Below are 24,281 nucleotides of genomic sequence, written 5' to 3'. Positions count from 1 at the left end.
TAAAGTGAGCACTCTTGGTCAATCTATCCACGATGACCCAAATCGAATCCACTCCATGTGCGGTCCTGGGAAGCTTCATGATAAAATCCATCGTGATATCTTCCCATTTCCACAGTGGAATATCCAACGGCTGCATCTTGCCATGCGGCCTCTGATGTTCGGCCTTGACCTTCCTGCATGTCAAACATCGCTCGACATACCATGCCACATCCCGCTTCATGCAGGGCCACCAATAGTCTAGACGAAGATCCCTATACATCTTCGTCGCCCCGGGATGAATAGAGAATCGGGACTTGTGCGCCTCCTCCATCAAAATCTGGCGCACGCCTCCGTGATACGGCACCTACACCCTACGGTGTAGTGTCAATAGTCCTCGGATATCATAGTCAAACGAGGAAACCTGACCCACCACACGCTCGCTCTTCCGATGCTCCTCCTTGATAGCCTCCTATTGAGCCTCCCGAATCTGCTCCAACAGGGGAGTCACCACGGTCATCCTCATACAAACGTCCCTGATCGGCGCCGCCTTGCGGCTAAGCGCATCGGCCACCATATTGGCCTTCCCCGGGTGGTAAAGGATCTCACAATCATAATCCTTCACCACGTCCAACCATCGACGCTGCCTCATGTTCAGATTCGGCTGATCCATGAGGTACCTCAAACTCTTGTGATCCGTGTAGATGGTACATCGAACCCCGTAGAGGTAATGCTGCCAAATCTTGAGGGCAAAAACCACCGCCCCCAACTCAAATCGTGCGTCGGGTAGTTCGCCTCGTGAGGCTTAAGCTGCCTCGAAGCGTAGGCAATGACATGCCCCCTCTGCATCAATACCGCGCCCAATCCAGAAATGGACGCATCACAATAAACCACAAAATCCTCTACGCCCTCTGGCAGGGCTAAGATCGGCGCCTCACACAATCTCTGTCTCAACGTCTCAAATGCAGCCTGCTGCTCGGGTCCCCACCGAAAGACCACGGCTTTCTTCGTCATCCGTGTCAGGGGTACGGCTATCTTGGAGAAATCCTGGATAAATCTCCGATAGTAGCCTGCCAATCCCAGGAAACTCCAAATCTCAGATGGAGACTTCGGAACCTCCCATCTCATCACGGCCTCGACCTTGGCCGGATCGACCAGAATCCCGTTCTGTTTGACGAGGTGTCCAAGAAATTGTACCTCAACCAAAACTCACACTTGGAGAACTTGGCATACAAGCTATCCCTCCTCAGGGTCTCTAACACCTCTCTCAGATGCTCGTCATGTTCCTCCCGAGTCTTGGAATAAACCAAGATGTCATCGATAAAGACTATCACAGACCGATCCAACATCGGTCTGCATACGCGGTTCATGAGGTCCATGAACGCGGCAGGAGCATTGGTGAGCCCAAACGGCATCACCACGAACTCATAATGGCCATAGTGCGTCCGAAACGCGGTCTTCTGCATATCCTCCTCCCTGACCCTCATCTGATGATAACCTGAACGCAAATCGATCTTGGAGAACCAAGATGCTCCCTGAAGCTGGTCAAAGAGGTCATCAATCCTCGGAAGCGGGTAACGGTTCTTCACCATTACCTTGTTTAGCTCCCGATAATCTATACACATCCGATGCGACCCGTCCTTCTTCTTCACAAACAGAATCGGGGCTCCCCAGGGCGAACTGCTCGGACGAATAAATCCCTTGTCTAGCAGCTCCTACAGCTGCGTAGACAACTCCTGCATCTCGGGAGGAGCCAACCGATACGGTGCCTTGGCTATCGGAGCCGCACCAGGAACAAGGTCAATCCTGAACTCCACCTGTCGCTCCGGAGGTATCCCAGGAAGCTCCTCTGGGAAAACATCTGCAAAGTCTCGGACCACCGAAACCTCGCTCACTGTCGCCTTACCTGCCTCCCGGGTATCCATCACATACGCGACATATCCTGCGCATCCCTGCTGAAGGTAGCGCCTAGCCCTCGCTGCCGAACATACAGCGGGTCCATACTGGGGCCTCTCACCGTGAATCACTAACTCTCCCCCGCTTGGGGTCCTAACCCGCACTAGCTGCTGCGCGCAATCTATCACAGCCCCATTAGGGCTCAGCCAATCCATGCCTATAATCACCTTGTTCCCACGCAACGGTATGGGAACCAAATCTACCAAGTAGCGCTCCTCGAACAAATGCAGCACGCAATCTCGAAATACCATCGATGCTCGCACCGATCGATCATCAACAATCTCCACCTCTAAAGGGAAATCTAACTCGCCTGATGGCTCACGGAACTTCTTGCTAAGCGCAAGGGAAACGAATGATCGGGACGCACCCGAATCAAATAACACCTGAACTGGGAGGTCGTTCACATGGAACGATCCTAATGCATACATATACATACAGAGCACTTATCAATAACACAACATCATAAAAATAAGATAGAGGGAAAGAATCATACCTGTCACCACATCGGGTGTGGCGCGTGCCTCCTCGGTAGTCAGCTGAAATGCTCGGCTCCTCACCACTGGAGCCTCTGACTTGCCCTGCCGGCCATCCTTGATCCGCAGGGTCGCTGGAGCTGGCGCCTTCACCGGCGCTGAAACTATCAACTGGGGGCAATTGGCCTTCTTGTGGCCCCTCTGGTTACAGTGAAAACACAGCAACTCTGATGTCTGAATAACTGCTGCCAGAGCAGTGCAATCCCTGTTGATGTGCCCAGACTTGCCGCACTTGTAGCAGCCTGATGATCCCATCCTACACGCCCCCTCGTGCGGCCTGCCGCATTTCCTGCAGCGGTTCGGTCCTGACTGGCCTTTCGGACTACCATCTGATCCCTTGGGCTTCTTCCCCGAAGCCCCTCCTGCCTGTCCCTCCTCTAACTTCCGTTTCCGAAGGTGCTCCAAATCTATCTCCCTCTCCCTTGCCCTGGCAATCATAGAATCCAAGGTAGGGCAAGCCGAAAAGCTAACATGCTTCCGGATGTCAGCTCGTAGCATATCATGATAACGAGTCCTCTTCATGTCCTCATCACCAGCATACTGGGGCACTAATAAAGCCCTCTCTCGGAACTTGGCGGTGATCTCCGCCACAGTCTCCGTCGTCTGTCTCATGTCAAGAAACTCCCTGGCCAGCTGCTGAAGCTCGACAGTCAGCACAAACTCTACCCTGAACCTGGTCACAAAGTCCGACCAGGTCATTGCCTCGATAGCTGAGGCTCCCAACGAGTCACCCACTGACTCCCACCAATCCCGGGCTCGGTCCCGTAAACATCTTGCTGCATACCTCACCTTCGACCCCTCGAGGCAGAAGCTAGTCAACTGGGCAGACTCGATGTCTGCAATCCATCGCCTGGCAGCAATGGGGTCTTTCACCCCATGGAAATTCGACGCACCACTGCCCCTGAAGTCCTTGAAGGACAGTGTGCGAGATCCTGACTGGCTAGATGCCATATCATTCCTGAATGCCCGAAGGCGATCCTCCATCAACTCCATGATCCCTTCCTTGATCGACCCAAAGATAATGGGAGTCGACTCAAGGATACCCCTGGTGATCTCTGACGCGATGAACTCGCGTAGTCCCTCATCCACCGGCTCGGAACTTGATCCCGAACCTGACCCCTCTCCTGAACCGCCATCTACCGGCCTCGATCGAAGTACCACCATTCTGCAATACATCACAACAATCATTAGTGATACTGATACTCCCTGAGGGATCACAACTACTTACAAGTTCCCTGGTCTTAACTTGGCCTTCCTTGGTTCGGGTACGGATCCTCTGCTTTCAGTAGTACGGGCCCATACTACCTTCCACATCTATCCGTACCTTCTTCAAGGAATGCCTCGACTCCACCAGATCCCTTTCACTACTGCTAATCACTGCTATACTCATCCTAGGCTTGCCCTAGGGAAAACTCTAATTCCACTCTAACCCGTCCTCAGCTGCTGCAGGCCTCCTTGTAATGCCAATTAGCCATTACCCGAATACCATCACATGTGACGAGGCTCAGATAATCCTTCGAGTACCCGACTCGTCCCTACAACGGTTGGACTCAAACAAGAGCTGCGCAGTAGGATCAAATCCGACACTCTAAGATTATTCAACCCTGATCACATGTGACGTGACGCATTCGCCTAATGGCTAACTCCTATTATTCAGAGTCCCACGTAGCACGAAGCAAGCAGCATTCAGATAAGGGTAACTATCTCAAGTAACTCTATCTACTTTCAGGAACTGAGCTAGCATAAAGTGCTAAGCTCATACTACCAGGCATAACCTAATCAGGCTATCCTACTTACTGTCTACTCAATAACTAGCATGCAAGTTCTCACACAACTGAAACACATTAAGTAGGCACATAAGGCATCACTCCTAGATCCTTAGTCCTATTCTAGCATGCTGTTCTACGAAAGCTGATAAACATAACATAAACTTGTATGGGTACTTTGGGGATACTTACTTGAGCTCGGCCGGTCGCGCACATCACACACTTCGTTCTTTCTCAAAACTCTTTTCTCAATTTTAGAAAGCATTTCTCCTTTAGAAAATCTTTTAATCCCTCGATTTGAGTTCCGACACTCCCGAGGGTGTGTCCGAATCCCTCAAACCAGGGCTCTGATACCAACTTGTAACGACCCAATTTTCACGACCAAAAATTTTGTTTTAAAAACAATACTTTAGCAAATATTAATAATTAAAAACATTGTCTGATCAAATCATAACACAAAGTGAACCATGTCTAAAGCCAATTCGTACATTCAACCAAAATATCAGAGTACAAATCCCAGTGAAGCTCGTAAATGCGGAAACCGGAGAGTGTGTGTATGTGTGGCATGCTGCTACTGCGCCGGCTCCTTTCCCTTAGCCGAGGAGGTACCTGAAACCAAAACTGAAAATTGTAAGCACAAAGCTTAGTGAGTTCCCCCATTGTACCACATACCATACAAACACGTAACATACATACTGCCAGACTATTCTGGGGTGCCTGACTACCCGGTACGACCGTTCTGGGGTGCCGTCCTACCCGTGTCAAGCCATTCTGGGGTGCTGACTACCCATGTCAAGCCATTATGGGGTGCTGACTACCCATGTCAAGCCATTCTGGGGTGCTGATTACCCATGTCAAGCCATTCTGGGGTGCTGACTACCCGTCGGTCCTAAATACCGACCACAGGGACTGGTCCCCTCATACTACCTCTATCGCATATAACATAACAAGCCAACATGCAAACATATCATCATATACTGTCAGACGTATCTGGGGTGTCTGACTACCCTTCGGTCCTAACAACCGAACTCGACTACTATCACATACAACATATCATGCTAGCATATAACGTATCAGGTAGTAGTAAACCTAGATGATATCACAAAGACAATCATCTATCATACGTCTCCTACTGGTGGGTCGGCGTTGTGGCCTTAGACCCACCGCTACTGGAAGGTAACTCACCTCGAAGTAGCTGCTGATCTGATCGGGAACTGACTGCCTGCTGCTGCTGCTGCTGCTCTGGAAATCCTCCGGCTGCAATTCCCACAATATACCCAATCAAACACTGCTCACTGACCTTTGGGTAAAATGACCATTTTACCCCTGACCATGCCCTAAGTCAAAGTCAGAGTCAACTTTCAGTTGACCCGACTCGCCGAGTTGGCTTTCCAACTTGCCGAGTCCCTATCCAAACGACTGCCCTGAATCCCGATCCTACCCGTCGAGGTAGGCGACGAATCGACGGGTTCACCTTCCTAACCAATATTCAAGTCCTTCATCCTACTCGCCGAGTTGTATGAACAACTCGTCGAGTTCATCTTCATCCGATGAACACTTATGCTGCGACTCGTCGAGTTGTATGAACAACTCGTCGAGTCTATTCTTGATCTAAGGAGATTGCCTTGAACTAGCAGAGTCAGGGCATTGACTCACCGAGTACCTCCATAGATGAGTTTAGCTTCCGACTCACTGAGTCACACCCCGTGATTCACTGCTCACTCGACACTACGAAAAGGGGACAAACTCGGAGACTCGCGAACAGACTCGCCGAGTCATATGAACGACTCGCCGAGTCGTTGCCATGCATCCACTAAATACACAGATTTGCTCGATTCCAGTCCATGCCATTTACAGATCTGGACTTCTAGGACACGAATCACACGTAAAGTTTCCAACTTTACGTGTGGATATTCACCAATATGGATTTTAGGGCTCAAAATGCCTCAAAAGGATAGATCTAGGGTGAACAAGCAACATGGGGCCATAAAGCTAACAGATATGAGCTCCTAGAGCTCAATCTTACCTAGATCTAAGGGCCAATCAGCCTATTACGAAGTAATTTGCACATACAACTTGGGGTTTGGCTCAAGAATGACTTACATGAAGTAATAAGCATAGAAACAGGGGAAAAACGGATTATACCTCAAAGGAACTGCTGAAAGAGTGCAAAGATGCATGGATTCCTTTCCTTCCTCTTGATCTACTTCCCCTTTTTCCTCAAAACCTTCAAGAACACCCACAATAGCCTCAAACTCTCAAGGAACAAGCTTAGAACGAGGGTTGGGAGCTCTGGGGAGAGAATGGGGGCTGGCCTGGGCGGATAAGTCCTTTAAATAGGGTGCAAACCCCTGAAACTTAGGGTTTCATCCCACAGCTGTGACTCGCCGAGTCCAGGATATGGACTCGCCGAGTCGCCAACTTAAACGTGTCCCGTGTCCCGCATTCACTCGGCGAGTCAGACCTATGACTCGCCAAGTCCAAGGCTAAAAGAAAGGAAATACTCAAACAACATTTACGTACCAGGAACCGGGTGCTACACGTGAGCACAGTAAAATCCAGAATTTCGGGATTTCTTGCCTAATTTGATTGATGTGATTGTTATTTGGTAACTATCTGTTTAGAAATCAGTTATAATCTAATTTTTCATGCTTTGGATGATTAAATAAAATCCCTGAATATTAAGAAATATATCCTTACTTGATAATTGTCTAATTATTTGATTAATATTAAATTGAATCATCTCTTATGGATTTAATAATTAATTTTATAGTAATGTAATTAATAGATAATTATAAATTCATAATATGTTAATGATAATCTAGATAATTAATATTTAAACCTCATATTTTGAAAAAAAAAAAAATTAAAATACACCTTATACTATATATGATTAAAAGTTTAATATATTATATGTATAAAACAAGTTATTCTAATCAATAGTAGGTTTATTCACGAAGCGATACTCTAATGGGGGTATAAGGAAACGACCTATAAAATGACTGTCATTGGGTGTCCACTCTCACCCACCACTACCTTGTATGGTGGAAGGTCGTTAGCCGAACGGGTTTGATAAGACATAACATCTAAAATTATGATACTATAAAGTAACTAAACCTTTTATAAATCTCACTCTAGTTACTTTAGAAAAAATATGAAATTATATGCTAATCAATGAAAACGCACATCGTTGCCTTATGAGTCGTTAGTGGAGCGTGTGTGGTTAACCGACACATTAATTTGGGACTATAAAGGTGAAATCATGAAACAACTTGTGTTTATGATTGTTAATGGAATATGTGTGGTTAACCGGCACATCAATGAGAGATTATAAAACGATTGAGGGTGTTTGAGCGGGTTTGCATGGTTATTCACATCTTAATTATGATCATTGGCATCCCAGTCATAATTGGTAAGAGCATAATCGAGATTAAACATGTTATTGATAAGATTCAATGAATCTCAAAGATCTAGGAGTTTCATGTGATTGAAATTGGTGAGATGATTCTACCAACCTAAAATAGATTCGATTTTGATTATGACATCCCTTTTCAAAGCTCGAATCAAAAATATGGATCATAGCCTTAATTTAAGTTATAGGTTAATATTTAAGGATTAAAATCAACTAACTTGAATTTTTCTATTCTCTTAAAACTTTAGATGTCAAATCAAGACAATAATTCTCTTTCTCGTTCTTATGGAAATGGTTTTCCTCAATTTTCTGGATATGGTCTTCCACTTTCAAGTCAAGGTGAAAATGTCTTCCCTTCCTTAGGAAATGGTAGAATTGGACATCGTCTCTATTCAGTTCCACCTCATCCTACTATGACTCTCCCAACGTCGCGTTTTCCTCGGGTTGAAAGATATGAAACTATTCAAGCCCTATTGGCATGAAGATGGGAATTCTGTGTGTGTGTGCATGTTCTTAAAATGAAGTTGTACATTGACAAATTGGAAAGAATGGCTATCGTATTCCAAAGGGAGCAATCAATTTATTTGATTCTTCTTTTGCTTCATAAGTCACATGGTCAGTTCGCTGAGAACTTTCATATGAGGAATTTTGATCTGACCCTAATTAATCTGACCTATATGTTGATGGTTGCTGAAGCATAAATCTTTAAGAACACAACTAAAGTATAAATGCTTATAGGGTCTAATTCCAATAATTACATGGACATTAACAGAGAAAATATTAATGGTCTAGAAAAGGTTTCTCTTCCCAAGTAAAAGGGATAGCCAAGGTCAAGCCGTTTGATTGTATGGTAAAGAGAAAGACTTGTTTTGAGATCATCCCACATGTTGAACACAATGATTTCATTTGTTTGTACTGCTAATTGAAGGGACATTGGAAGCAAAGCTGCCCAAATTACTTGAAAGATATTATAGATGGCAAAGTCAAGCCGTGTGACTCTACTCCAGGTACATCCTGTTGGATTAGTTTCTAAGCTCATAACTATCATTGGTATAAACTTGATTTAATTGATAGTAGCACGGTCCTTTTCGGTTGCCCTCAAACTTAACAATTGGGAATGATGATTTTTTAAGAGAGAGAAAGAGAGGATAATTTATTATTTGATTAATAAATTGAAATAAATAATTTATTAATATAACTTGAGAATAATATATTAATTAGAAATAGTAATATATAATTAATATTTAATCATGAATTAATTGGAATTAATTTTGGGATTAATGAAATTAATTAAAAGTGCAGGGATTAATGGAACACATTATATTCACCTCCCTCCTCTCTCCTTAATATTCTTCTTGCTAGCTTGGGTGTGAACCATTAGAGGCACGACGCTTATGGTGCTTGTTTGCGAAGCTTCAACAAAATAAGGATTATTGTTATTTGCTATAATAACAATAAGGTATGTAATCCTAAACCCTTTTATGTGATTTTTGAAAATAACCTAGGGTTCTTATTTTGATGTTCATAGTTATAGGTTCAATAGAGAATACATAGATCTTGTTTTAGCTCGCATGCACACTTAAGAGTTTTAAGTTTGTTTTGTTATGCCTAAAACCCATCAGTGGTATCTGAGTGTTAGGTTTGTTTTCAATTGAATTTGCTATAATTGTTGAATTTGATCAAATTAGGGTTTATGGCAATTAAACCCTATAAGGCAACAAATTTCAAAATTGGATTAGAGTTTCTTGCCCCTTAAGTTTCGAAATTAAAGTTAGGGTTTTGAAACACTAACCTTCCTCCCCAAGAAATTAGAAATTAAGGTAAGGATTTGAATCCCTTACCTTCCTCCTTAATCTTTTTTCGAAATTTGATAGGTGCTTAGGGATTTTTAAATTTTTGGTAATTATCATTTTACTTTCCTTAAAAAGGGATAATTAAAATTTGATAAACCCTATACCTATTTTTCAAAAATTTAGGGGTATAAGGATTATGATTAAACTAATTGATTCATTTAATTGGATAATCTTTGTTTGATTTAATATAATTAATTAAGTGTTAATTAATAGATAATTATTCAATCATTTGGTTTATTTTTAAATTTAAATTAATTATTTAATTTTAAATTTAAATATAAACCTAGTATTTTGAAAAAGTATTAAAATACACTTTATACTATATGTAAAATTAAAAGTTTAATTATTACTATATATATATATATATATATATATATATATATATATATATATATATATATATATATATATAAGACTAAGTCAGTCGAACCGTTAGTACGCCTCATTCACGAAGCTAGTCTATAAGGGGTATAAGGAAATTGCCTATAAAATGGTAGCTGAATGGGTGTCCACTGTCACCCACCGCTTCCTTGATTAGTGGAGGGTCGTTAGCTGAACGAGTTTAATAGGCCAATTAATTCTCATTAATTAGTATAATGCTATTAAAAGTAACTAATTTTTTTTTATTAAATCCCATATTACTTTAGGGAAAAGGTGAATTTGTATGTTAACCCATGAAATTGCACATTATACTTTATAGTAGCTAAGTGTCTGTGGTTAACCGGCACACTAATAGTGACTATAAAGAGTAATCATGGGCATCTCGAAAATTATCATTAGTTAATGGAGCACATGTGTTTAACCGGCACATTAAAATGAGATGATAAATGACATTGAGAGTGCCAAGCTAATTTTCATGGTTATTCATATCTTGTTTTTGATCATCGGTATCCCAGTCACAAATGGAAGAGCATAATCTGAGATTAAACATGTCATTGAATAGTTTCACTAAACCTAAAAAGATCTAGGAATTTCACTTAACTTAATTTCTTTCAAATTTCGTTTTCTATTGGAGGAATTGGTAAATCATCATTTACCTACCTTTATAAAATTTACAATTAGGTTACATCATCCCTTTTTGTAAGTTGTGAATATTTTAGTTGGATCCTAGCCTTAATAATTCATTTTTGGGTTGTTACATTAAGGATTATTCTTATATCACTAAAACTACCTTCTTTTTATAGATGTCTACTTCAATTGATGCTTCTGGTTCCTCCTCCTCCCATAACTTTTTTGTTGTTGGCCATCTGCTCGAAGGTAACATTGGATGGCACCAACTACAACGACTTGATGTGCAATATTAATATGGCCCTTTGTTTCGAGGACAAGGAGTATGTCCTTGAGAAAGAACTAAATGAGATTGCTGAAGAGAAGACCACTCCTGAAGAACTAGCCACCTACAAGAAGCACTACAATGACGTGATAAATGGTGATTGCATCATGGTAGCCACCACGACTCCTAAGTTGCAAAGGGATTTACTCAAACCTTTGGGGTTGACTATGATGAGACCTTTTTGCCAGTGGATAATATCAAATCTATTAGGATAATGTTTATCATAGCTGCCTTTCATGATTATGAAATATGGCGGATAGATGTCAAAACTAGTTTCCTTAATGGAAAGTTAGTTGAGTATGTTTACATGAGTCATCCAGAGGGTTTTGTACATGCAAAGTTTCCTAATAGAGTGTGCAAGCTTGAGAAATCCATTTATAGATTAAAACAAGCTTCTCGCAACTGGAATCTTTGTTTCCATAAGAAAGTGAAAGAGTTTGGTTTCTCTAGGAGCGAGGATGAGTCATGCGTGTATTTCAAAGCTAGTGGGAGTATAGTGACTTTCCTCGTATTGTATGTTGATGACATACTCCTTACGGGAAACGACATTCTGACTTTTCAATAAGTAAAATCTTGGCTCGGGAAATGTTTCACCACGAAGGATCTAGGGGAAGTTGCGTATATTCTTGGGATAAGAATTTTGATAAATAGAAAGAAAAGACTTATTGGTCTCAAGCAAAGTACTTACTTGGATAAAGTACTGAAACGTTTTAGTATGGAAAATTCCAAAAAAGGGGAACTGTCTATTCAGAGTAATGCCAAGTTGACTAAGACTCAAAGCCTTAGTACAGATGAAGAGTTAGCTGACATGAGTCGAGTCCCATATGCTTTGGTTTTAGGATTGATCATGTATGTTATAAAATGTATTCGCCCTAATGTGTCTTATGCCTTGATCATGATTAGCCATTTTCAAATCAATCTTGGTAAAGCTCATTGGACTACAGTAAAGAACATACTTAATTATCTGCAAAGGATGAAGGATGTGATTTATGTCCTTGGTGGCAGTGATACTTTAAGAGTAACTGATATAGTGACGCTAGCTTTCAAACACACCGAGACAACTTTTGTTCTCATTCGGGTTGGGTGTTTGTATTAAATGGTGGAGAAGTATCTTGGAAGAGTTCCAAGAAGGATATGGTAGCTGATTCTACTTGTGAATCAGAGTACATCACAGCAAGTGAAGCATTAAAGGAGGTGGCTTGGTTGATCCAAACATATCAACAGAAGGTGTACTATGATAATGAAGACATTGGAACTTTATTGTGATAATGAAGGTGTGGTATTTGTGATAATGAAGGTGCGGTTGATTTTGAGGAGCCATTGGAGATCTCGGATCAGTCCCAGATATTCAGGAGCCATTGGAACTTTAGTGTGATAATGAAGGCGCAATTGTTTTGACCAAAGAACCCAAGGATCATATAGATCCAAGCATTGTGACTGAAAGTATCATTACATTATACATAGAGTTGAAGAAGGTCATCTGGTAATGAAGAGAGTATCCTTAGATGGTAATCTTGCAGATCCTTTTACGAAGGCTCTAAGTAGGGTTAAGCATAACCAGCATGATAGGAGCATAGGCTTGAGAGATGATATTAGTTTTAGTAGTTAGTTGATATTTTGAAACTTATAACAAAATAAATGTAATTGATTTTGGTGATTAAGTAATAGAGATTATTTATGAGTATAATTACTACCTTTTTTGATTATTTATTCTTGTGTTTTGTTTCCCATGTCTTACTTCACAAATGATTTGATTATTTGAAACTTCGTAGTCGCTCATACTTTTGGAAGTAAGTAGTGAATGAAGACTGCCATGAAGTGATTGTAAATTGTCTATGGAGATTAGACATTGCAACGATTGCTACAATATTCATGAGTACTTAGAAAAATGGAAATTTTAAGTATTGGATAAACTTCCAAGGTTGCAAAAAACGCTCGACGTTAGCTAGTCGGTGGACTGGGGTTAAGGGATTTATCGGCTAGGCGGAGATTAATTGGGGGATTAATCGGGTACCATTAATTGTTAATTTGTTGAATTTTAAAAAAATAAATATGACTAAAATCATATCAAAGTTTGTAAATACCATTAATATGATAACAAAATAGGTTAATATGATTAATACAACACTAATCATGCCTCAAATAGTTTCCATTGAGATAAAACTTCTTCAAAATGTTAAAATTTCATCGTTTTATAATGTTTCACTCATTATGTATGCAGGGATTAATCGTTAGGCGCCCTCTAATCGGTCGAGTAACGCCTAGGGATTAATCGGGACCTAGTCGGGATTTTTACAACAGTGGGATAAACTCACTCTTAGAGAATTACTTCACGGATCATATCGCGAGTAATTCTGAGATGATAACATATTATATTCTTAAAATGGAGATATATGAGTTGTAATTTACAAGTCAGTTGTGCATTGGTGTACGTAAACATATCGATAACATGGTGTTATAAAACGTAGTGTCATGCATGATTTGGTGAGTAAAGGATACACACATATGAGTCAAAAAAAATTGTTCCTTTTTCCCTAACAAGAAAAGCGATATCTTTGGTCCCCTTAGTGATTTGATGTTGACATTATAGTGATGGGCCCGGCTAGGACTAAATTTATGTATTCAATTAGTAAGTCTTATGAGGTCATAACAAATCGGGAATTCGGGAAACAAAATTTTAGACAAGAGATTGATTATAATCCATGTCTCATGTTTATATGATATCTTGTAGAATGAAGAGGTATTTGATCACTTATCTTACGACCGATGTCTAATTAGATCAGAGACAAGAGTTGCTTCGGGAAGCATCATTTGCTATTAGTTTAGAAGTTGTACTTGCAATTGTAGTTATAGACGTATCTAAGTGGGAAACTGTTGGATTAGGTGTCTAAGCCAATAACTAAATTGGTATATACTTGAATTAAAAGCATAATCCTTTTGGGTTTCCCTCAAAACTAGTAATTGACAGAATGACTTTTTAGAGAAAGAGGTTGATTCATTGGTTTATTATAAGACTAATAAGTAGTAATAAATGATTTATTAATATATTATGAGATTAATATATTAATTAGAAATAGTATTATAATTAATCAAAAATTAATTGGAATTAATATAAGGACTAAAGGTGACAATGTTCAAAAGTTGTGCATTGAGGAATTCCAAAACCTTCCCATAGGGGGGACAGTTTTGGAATAAGGTTCTAGGGTTTCTTGGAAGCCTTAGGGAGCAAGAAAAAGGACAAATGTTTTCCAAGGAAACTTGTCTTATCCTAGCCTCCTTACTCACCTATATAAACCCCTTTATGGGTTCATAATCTCGGTCATCGCATTCTAAGAGCCTTAGAGCCGAAATTCCTTCCACACTCCTCTCTCCTCTAAAGTCCTCTATTACTAAGGTTTTGGTACAAACCATTAGAGGCACGAGATTTCTGGTGTTTGCTTTATGAAGCTTGGTCAAGAAGGAATTGTTGATTATTTACTAAAATAATTAAACTATATGTAAACCATAAAACCCATTATGAATTTCGAAAATAGTAGAATACTTCTAGGGTTCTTGATGTTAAATTGTTTGTTGCAAATCAATAGTGAAAACATAGATCCATTAGGTTGCATGTGAACTTAGGGTTAAGTTTTTTCCGCCACATATTTTTTTGTAACCTATAAAACCTATCAAGATGTTCATCGATGATGCTCATGGAAGATGCTCATCAATGATGCTCATGTTCGATGCTCATGAGGTTGAAGATTCAAGAAGCTACTGCATGGTAGATTATGATTAGTTGAATCCATTCATGGGCTTATGGGCCAATGGGCTTGGCCCATTAGGGTATTAGATATGATTTCTTCCCTATAAACAGAGATGTCTACTAGTCATTTGTTTGTATCTTTGATTCTAGAGTGATAAGCGAATCTTTGTTGCATTGTACTTGTAATCTCTGTTTGAGAGCTCATAAATAAAGAATACTCATTTCCTGCCCGTGGACGTAGGTCACCTTAACCGAACCACGTAAATATTGTGTCATGCTATTGTAAATGATTATATGAGTAATGATAATGTGGAATGTGAAAACTAAAAAGAAAGTAAAAAAGGCATTATGAAAACTATTCGGACCATGATACCTCATAAGAGGCCTAGAGGAATCTACTGGGGCGATATCTTCCCTTCAAGAAGTAGGTGTCCTATTATGATACCTTGGTGGACTGATTTGGTTATATTCACCTTGGCCAGTTAGTTGGAGTGATTTGGTTCTTTTCACCTTGGCCAGTTATAGCATGATACATTGGTGGATTGATTTGTTCTTTTCACATTGAACTTGGAAATAGAAAATGAATTTAATGATATGAGGAGATATGATGTTTTATGTTGTGTAAGGAATGAATTTCTTTGAAAATGTTTTGAAATGTTTTATGGTCTAAAACCCATATGACTCATGAGACATTATTGTCTTACGTATCTATTTTAAATGATATTTATCTCAGGTTACACTTAAAGAGAAAAGATGATAGATGAAAGTTAGAAGTTAAGAAATAGAGAACGAAGTGGACCTTGTCAAGTTCCTTATTAATGATATTGATACAATTCATATTTGTGTGTTATGGTTTGTATTGATGCTTAATGGTTAAACTCAATGTTTTAATTGTAAATGTTTTTACAGGACCGAGTTTTTATTAAATATGGGTTAATTCTTGAAAATACTTTATAACCACAACTTCGAAAAAGTTTAAAAATTTTTGGGGTGTTACAATTTTAACATTTAGAAACTAGGAGTGACCGGTAAGCATAAGTGGGTACCCGCACTTATTGTCTGGAACCGGAACCACCGGTTCTTTAAACTTTGTAATCGAAGCTGAAACCGATTATATTGGTTTCTTATATTTTGGAACTGAAACCAAAATCGGAACCGTCGAGACCGGTTCTAATACCGAATACCCGGTCTCTAAGGTCTCTAATTTTGTTCATAAAATTTAGTCATTACAAACCATAAAACTAAACCATCTATTATCAATTAAAAAAATATTTGTGAGTGTTTATTATTAGTAAGTATTATTAATCCACAAACATAACAAATTGAAATTTGAATTTAGTATTATTCTTGCACTAGGTGTGAGACTCATGTATCACATGAGTTTATTTAAAAAAAATTAATATAAAAATCAAAATATTTGAGAAGTTTGAATTTATAAGAAAAGTGAGAATTGAATTATAAAAATTAAAGTGTTTTTTTTTCTTTTAAATTAAAAAAAATAATTTAGATAAATAAATAAAGGAGATTAATGAAACTTTAAATTAGTAATTTTGAAATTAGAAGGAAAGTTCATTAATGAAATTGATATGCATTTATTATTAGATTTAAATAATATTTGACATTTAATAAAATAGAAAAACCATAAAATGACAAGTGGAATAAAAATTAATTTAAAATTACCATAAAATTACATGTGACAAATTGAATGAAAATATGACAAGTGGCAAAAAACATTCATTTATTAGAGTAGACTAGGTGTAAGACCCGTGTACTACACGAGTTTATTAAAAATAACACTTTAATATCAATATTTGAATATTAAATGTTTTTTAAAATAACACTTTTACATAAAATAATGTAATCTTTTGGAACATTTATAAAAGAAATCAAATATATTCTTTAGAGCATTTATGAGACTTTATTATCAAATTAATAGAATGGTTTTCTTTCCTTATAAAACTTGTTAGAATTTTATTTTAAAAAAAAATTGAAATTTTCAAAAAATGACAAGTGGAAAATAATAATTTATAAAACTCCTACGAAATTACATGTGGCAAAACTCTTGATAATTTGACAAGTGGCAAAAAAAACTTTTATTTATTAGAGAGGATTCGTAATACTTTTTTTGGCAGTTCAAGTCCCTATATTTTCTAGTTTTCAATTTTGTTTCCCAAACAACTCCCACTTCAAAGAAGTCTTTATAACTTCCAACTTAACCCAACTATGTTAAGTTAACAAATTTAATCTAATTCTAATTTACTAAGTTAAAGTCCAAGTCATACTTAATTTCCATAATTGACAAGATTTGCCCTTTAACATTCAAATTCAGTTGGTTAAATTAGAAAATATATTCACGAATGGTTAAACCAAAACATAGACAGACTATGGTTGTATGTATTTCATCTGTCCAGTTAACTATCTTATTAACTATAAAAGTTAATAGTCATTAAAAAAAATTATAAAAGTTAATAATTCTAAAGTTTCCACTACAAACCAACATTGATATCGGAATCCAGGGCAAGTAGCTACATTATTACTTCAACATCCTAAAAAGGAGTCATTAAAGTGGTTTTTGAGGTAAGTATGTTCAAATAACAAAAGATTGTGACAATAGTCCTTCGCTTGGTACTATAAACATACGTTATTTGGGTTCAATTTTTGTCGTGATATTGTATCCACCACTATAGTCAAAGGCATTACTAGTATTCCTTTTAAGCTCACCTTCATTATAAGGATGCTTAGGAGCACCTCCAACTGATCCTAATGATGATGCGGAATCTGAATTTGTGCAGAGTCCATCACTCGTTAAAATGGACTCAAGTGCTTTCACAACATTGCTCATCGTTGGACGATCTGCAGCTGATTCTTCAACACATTGCATCGCTAGCTGTATAAACCTCCCAAAACCAATCAAGAATGTTGTGTCTTCGAGATTAGGATCGATTATTTCCCTCAACCCATATTCCTCTTCATCAGTTTTGTCCATGGCTAGTCTCACCTCGCGCACAATGTACTTACCTTTTACAATTGGTTGTTTAGCGGTTATTAGTTCAAGCATCACCACCCCAAAACTGTATACATCGCTCTTATCAGTCAATTGTTGTGTCATGTAGTATTCGGGATCCAGATATCCCTGTAAACATATAGAAATGTTAGAGGTCTGACGCACGAATAATAGCTAATATAAGAGCCAGATTGGCGATGGATTAACTTGAATTTTCAAGATTTCATCAGTTTTATGATGTAGCAACAGTTAGCGATGGATTTAATTCAGTCATTATAACACAAGGACAGATTAGCAACAAATTTGAAGTAGGTCACTAGTTTTATGACGTAAATTCAGTTTGTTAAAAAAGTGAATCAGTTATATTAAAACCGTCGCTACTGTAGTCCATCGTTAAACTGTCACTACATTTTGTCAATCTGTCTTTAATTACTTTTGTCACTAATTTATTGCTAATTATATTCCTATATATACATACTCCTTATGATTTCATTAAGGCGCTAAAAAGAGTTTTGAAATGGTAACATACCAGGGTACCCTTAACTTGAGTGGAGACATGACCTTTTTCGCTGTCAGAGACTAGCTTTGACAACCCGAAATCTGCAACTTTTGCAGTGAGATTTTCGTCTAAAAGTATATTAGTCGATTTAATGTCTCTATGAATTATAGGAGGATCTGCAAGCTCGTGTAGATAAGCTATTCCTTTAGCTGAACCTAGAGCGATGCGAAGTCTCCTCTTCCAGTCTAGATGAATTCCTGATTTCCCTGCAATGAGTTTTTTTTTTTTTTTTTTTTTTTTTTTTTATGGGTGAGAACATATATATATATGTTAGAAAAAACTAATTTAGAAATGTACATTTAACACACAACTAACTAGAGTGGAATGAAAACGACAAAGTCTTCAGACAAATTTTCAAGAAGTTCTATATATTGTATGTAACACAAAGTGACATTATGTCATTGTATCAAGATAGGGTTTAATTATTTCATTTTTTATTTTCCGATTTTAAACAAAAAAACCTAATTAACTACCAGTTTTTCAAAACAGTTTGGTTTTTTGATTACCTGACAAGCTTTCCCGAAGGGTTCCTTTGGACATAAACTCGTATACCAACATCTGCTCTCCTTGTTCAAAACAAAACCCGACTAGCCCAACAAGGTTCTTGTGATGGACTCTTGAAAGCAACTCGATTTCTGTCTTGAATTCGAGCCCACCTTGCATGGATCCTTGTTGAGCTCTTTTAATTGCAACCATTTGCCCTCCTGGAATCACTCCTCTATAAACCTATCAAAATAAGACCATGAAAATGGATCACAACCAGCACCAAAAACATGATTAAACGAGTAAATATCATTTCAAAAGTTTGGTTTTCAACGTGTATGTGTAAAGTATTAGAAAAAAATTACGCATCAGATTGCAACGAATAATGTGTTTTATTTGAGCTTGTATATATATCTATACCTTGCCATAGCCACCAGATCCTATTTGATTAATATCAGAGAAGTTTTTTGTGCTTTTCTTGAGTTCATCATAAGAGAACCATCTAGCTCCCTTCAATTGTGGTGCACCTCCTCCACTATCTTTAGCACTTGGAGCCCATGATCCTGTTCAAAAAAGTTAAAATTAGCCATTGACAAGATGTAAAATTGGTGGAAACCTAAATAGAATCTAGTATAGATGATGAACACTAGGAAATCAACAAGAAATTACCAAAAGGTTTGCTTAGAGTTATTGCTCTTTCAGCACGTTTCTTTTGTTGAACAGCATAGAACACGAGCCCAATAAGCACTAGAATCAAAAGGGTGCAACCAATTGAGATCCCAATCACACCACCAACTCCAATACTTCCTCCATGGCCATCTAAGACACATGATAATTTAAACATTTAGTGGGTGGTTGATTCGTAGAATGTTTTGGAATGAATGGAATTTAATCAAAGAAACTGGAATATGAAGGAATTGAAATATGAAACTAATCATATTTGCACTTGTTAAACATAATGTCGCTAAAAAGGCCTGATAATTTTTGATAATTAGCATCAGAAAGGAATTTCCGTTGCTAGTTTGTTTAAAAGGCTACAAAAAAACAAGCATTTAGTAACACATTAACAAAGATTCTCCATTTTCAAGTAATGTAAATATTTATGATGTAAACTTTAAACATCATTCACCTGGAAACGAATAAGGTGATGCAATAAAATAATATGGTCCAAATCCAGCTGGAGGCTTATACGTTTGATTACTCAAGAAAAACCCCATCATTTGAACCTCCGATCGCTTAAAATGCTTATCCTTTGATGGAAAGAATCCTGTATGCACTTGAAGATAATCATCACTATTAAAGAAAGGGTTTTGTAGTGAAACAGAGCCCTCAGTGAGACCTAATTTTGTCCAAAGGCTTGTTTCTAGCAAATGCCATATGGTAACGTTAGACAGATCCCTAAATGAAGGCGCCCTGAAGAAAATCGTGCCTTCATATGGATAAGCACATTCACAATTTTGAGGGCTCAGTTTTGAATCATGTCGACATAACTTGCTCCCACAATCAGCTGAGCTTGTAGAGTATGAGTTTCTCAATGTTTGAAGTTGGCAATACGTTGAGTTCTCAAGCGTAGTATCGCAAACGGGGTTCCCATAGAGTCTAAAATTTTCACAAAAACAGAAGATAAATATTGCCCAATAAGTTGAAGAAAAAAAAGATCGCTAAAGCAGCTTCAGTCTTATTGTTTGTATTTTTGTATTGATGTTTATATTAAAAATTTGTTCTTACTCCAGTGTGTTCTTGTATTGGCTACTGAGTGTTGCATTGTCAATCTTATTGCTTTGCAAATCGACAAGCTGTAATTGATCGCTGATGTTGTCGCCCATATCAAACGTGTCATTGAAAAGATTGTTCTTGAATTTCCTATTCAATGGTATCAAAGGCTAAACTATAAGATTTTCTAGCTCATTAGTATCATCAAAAAGAAAAAATTTTCCATCTACTGTTTCATGGATAAACATGCATATTGATAAACATTTGAGTGAATTAAAAAGCATGGTACATGTAAGAGATGATTAGTGCCAAATTTGTCAGGTAAGTTGTAAGGAAGAGTTCAACCGTTTTTCTGTTTGACCTAAAAAGTCAAAATGTATTTCTTTCCTAGAACCGAAGGAGTAATAATGGGAACCGGATCTTACACTTGTTGAATTCCTGATAAACCGAAAAGGGCCTGAGGAAGATTTCCTTGAAGTGATCCAAATTCCATAACGCTGATAACGAAATAAAAAGAATAAATCATAAGATAATTTTTCATGAGGAAAAGATGTCGGTACTTATTAGGCATTGAAAAGGGCTAAATCCCAGAATAAGTGTCACAAAAAGTGTCAAAAAAAACTTACAGTGTGCCTAAAGAAGGTAGGGTCGAAAACCAACGTGGAGGGTCTGATGCTTGAAATGAATTGTTGCTCAAATCCCTGAATAAGTGTCGCAAAAGTCAGATCGTCGTTAATCCAACTCTAAAAGTTCAAAGGAAGCTTTTGGTTTCTGATAATTAATTTGCTTACACATAAGTGAGTGAATTCATCCCAGTTAGATCAGGCAAAGCTCCTTGTAGATTGTTGTAGGCTAGATTTCTATATGTAGGTAATTAATCAAGCAAGAACGAAAAGTCAAAGTCAAGGTTCATAACTGATTTCAGAGATATGATCTTTTTATCATTATACAAAGATGTGTACTCACAATTCACCAAGACTTGTGAGGTTGTTTAGGTTTGGTGGTATTTCACCTTCCAAGGCGTTTCGATCGAGTCGACTGTTGTAATTAAAGCATGAAATAACATGATCATAAGTTATGTATTTTCGAGTCAGTTCTTGTACTACTTAGTTTAAGCAAGAAGATGGACAAATGCAAAGATTCGGACAATTTAGAGTTGCAACATATTATGTTCGTCGCTAAAGAAGTCTGGACAATTTAGCCAAGAATTGTTAAAAATGACAAAAGGTCGAGCTTTTTGCTACCAAAGTTCCATAAGCAAGAACTTTGATGTTTTGGTATTTTCACCGAAAAATATAAAAGAATGATTTTTTTACAATGCTTCGAATATGTACTTACAGGGCCTCAAGGGTCTTGACATATCCAAGTGTATTGGGGATTTCTCCGGTTAACTGGTTCCCATCGAAAAGTCTGTGATTGCAAGATCGAAAACATTCATTTATTCAGAACATGATCATTAATTAACTAGAAAATAATCCTCATGTACAAGTTCGTTCAACTTACACATGTATTAGAACCATGTCGGAGCTGAAAAGTTGGGAAGGAATTCCGCCTGATAGCTTGTTCTTATTGAAATGGCTGCCAATTCACAAACATGATCATCAGTCAAACATTTACACCAAATAAAGCATGAAAGAAAGCCAAAACGAGGTCGACTCACAAATGTTTACAATGTTTTAGCATATCCAACCCCGGATTCGTGAGAGTGGAAACCGGAAGTGATCCCGTCAGTTGATTCTCCGAGATGTCCAACCAGTAAAGTTTCGATAAATATCCCAACGATGGTGGAATCTGACCAGTCAAATTGTTTGTGTTCAAAGCCCTATATACATCGATCGTTTATGGATCATATTATTTACGTCAAGAAGTTAAAACATATCGATCAAGATCATTGTTTCAAAGATTCTTACAGAAAAGATAGCTTCTTGAGGTTTCCAAGTTCAGATGGAATGTTACCGGTGAAGCTACACCCAGATAGAATCCTGAAATTACCAGTATTTTAACAATTAAGGGTATGAAATAATCTTAATTAGTACGTATTATATGTTTCCAATTTCAGATGGAAGGAACAATTTATAAACTTACAGTGTGTCAAGATTTCCGAGATCTCCTACCCTCGGAGAGATCTGACCTGTTAGTCCGCCATTAAACGATAAGTCCCTGGCGTAAACATCAGAATATTATCAATGTCTCTTGATCATTAGAAATCCAATGTATACATAAACCAACGTATCGCAATTGTCTTAATCATAAAATAGTTATGAACTCACAACGATGTTAGTTCAGAGAGGCCACCGATGTCGCCAACGAGTTGACCTACTAAGCTCATACTCGACAAGCCCCTAGAAAGAAGGTTCAACTGTTAAAAGGCTAGGAATTTAATACGTACATTGGTTTTGTTAGGGTTTCTTTTATTAGTGTATGTATCAACTTACATCTTGATGAATATTGGGTTGTATACATATATAACTTATATAAGGTTTTTCAGTTATGTTTATGATAAAGATGAGAATAATAGAATCAAGATGAGGGAAAGTAGACAGACAGTGCAATCACCCTGGTGTCTGTACAGTTGACACCTTCCCACGAACATGGATCATTCGATCTTTTCCAGCTTGGTGGCGTATTTTGCCACTGGTCTTTCAACGCTCGGAGCACCTCCGCTAGGGTGGCAATAAGCAGTCATCATGATCAGTTAATGAAAACATGGTTGCCGGAAAATGTGGATTAAGATTAAACCAGGTATCACACCATATCACTTACCATCACCGGGATTAGTATCAGCAAAGATCACCTTAACTTCCACGATGAAAAGAAACATACAACACCATAACAACTGCCATACTTTGACTTCCATTGACGAAAAAACTCGATTGCAGGTTTAACAACAATTTCTTCGTGGCTGTGAATCCATGCATGCGGTTAATTGATACTATCTTTACATGGCTTCTCAGGCAAGTTATTAAGCGATGAATTAAGAAAGATTTTGTGGTTCGATGATTAGGGTTTTGGTTAGCTTAGATAAGAAGACATATGGAATCCAACAGAAAAACAGGATGATGAATTATTGTCGGCAGTTTGCCACCATTTTAAGCCTGAATAGTTAATTGACAGATGGAAAGTGTTGGTGGTTGCTCCGCCTAACCAACATAAATCTCAAGAAACACCTTGTTTTGAGAATCCTTTTTGGCCGAACAATCATAAACTTTAACGTTTTCTTGTCTTGTTCTTGTTTGGATGAGCACTGGAAAAGGATTTATGGCAACTATTTGTTCTATCGCATTTCAAAAAACTGAATGGTTTTTGGCATCTCACCTCATAGAGTAAGGTTTAATAGTAAAAAAATAGGGGGTCTCATTGGGTATATGTATGTATAATTGTATATGGCATAGTCTAGTCATACTAGTAGACTATGCACGCCAAACACAACACAAACAACCTCAATCCATGAAATCCAGTAACACAAGGCCAAGAGAGCAATTAAGGTCCAATCCATGGAATCCACTAACACAAGGCCCAAGAGAGCAATTAGGGTCCCAACTTGTTTTCGTGATTAAGTAGCAAGAAACAAAGAGTCAAAGTAGAGTCAAGCATGTTTCCTTCCTTTTCAAAGTCTAAAGAGCACAACATGTTTCCTTATTTTTTTTTCCTTTTTTTTAGGTTTCCTTCTTTTTAGGGCTTGATTGACCGTTGGATTACATCTAACTCGGTCCAGTAAAAACGTTTGATATCAATAAGTTTACCCTTTTACCCGGTTCAAATGTTTCTCCGAGTCCTCCCAAAAAAGAATTTGATTGATAAATAGAACACATATTCCTTTTATAACCTTGATCCCCCCTGCCTCCAACTTAAACGAGATTAACCATTGTCATCAACCACAGGGGCGGCTCAACTAATGTGGGGGCTCTAAGCAAACAAAAAAATTAGGGCCCTTCAAGTAAGCTAACA

The 24,281-nt window shown here is 38.1% G+C and overlaps 1 protein-coding gene across 1 annotated transcript; it reads right to left on the bottom strand.

The window, feature by feature from the left end:
• Positions 1 to 17,027: 17,027 nt before the first annotated feature.
• Positions 17,028 to 23,262, bottom strand: LOC145061669 (leucine-rich repeat receptor protein kinase HPCA1-like). Its single transcript, XM_079009205.1, has 19 exons — positions 23,097 to 23,262; positions 22,879 to 22,996; positions 22,604 to 22,675; positions 22,419 to 22,493; positions 22,244 to 22,315; positions 21,994 to 22,155; positions 21,837 to 21,911; positions 21,672 to 21,743; positions 21,300 to 21,371; positions 21,125 to 21,193; positions 20,960 to 21,034; positions 20,759 to 20,830; positions 20,349 to 20,483; positions 19,750 to 20,219; positions 19,290 to 19,439; positions 19,041 to 19,183; positions 18,644 to 18,863; positions 18,108 to 18,343; positions 17,028 to 17,707 (listed from the first exon to the last, which is right to left on the bottom strand). The coding sequence occupies exons 1-19, from the start codon at positions 23,188 to 23,190 to the stop codon at positions 17,216 to 17,218; spliced, it is 2,874 nt and encodes a 957-aa protein (XP_078865331.1). The 5' UTR covers positions 23,191 to 23,262; the 3' UTR covers positions 17,028 to 17,215.
• Positions 23,263 to 24,281: the final 1,019 nt, after the last annotated feature.

This window comes from Lactuca serriola, chromosome 7 (assembly GCF_051521515.1).
Source record: "Lactuca serriola cultivar US96UC23 chromosome 7, Lser_US96UC23_V15, whole genome shotgun sequence".
Taxonomy (NCBI): Eukaryota; Viridiplantae; Streptophyta; class Magnoliopsida; order Asterales; family Asteraceae; genus Lactuca; species Lactuca serriola.
This window is presented reverse-complemented; position numbering and strand designations above follow the sequence as displayed.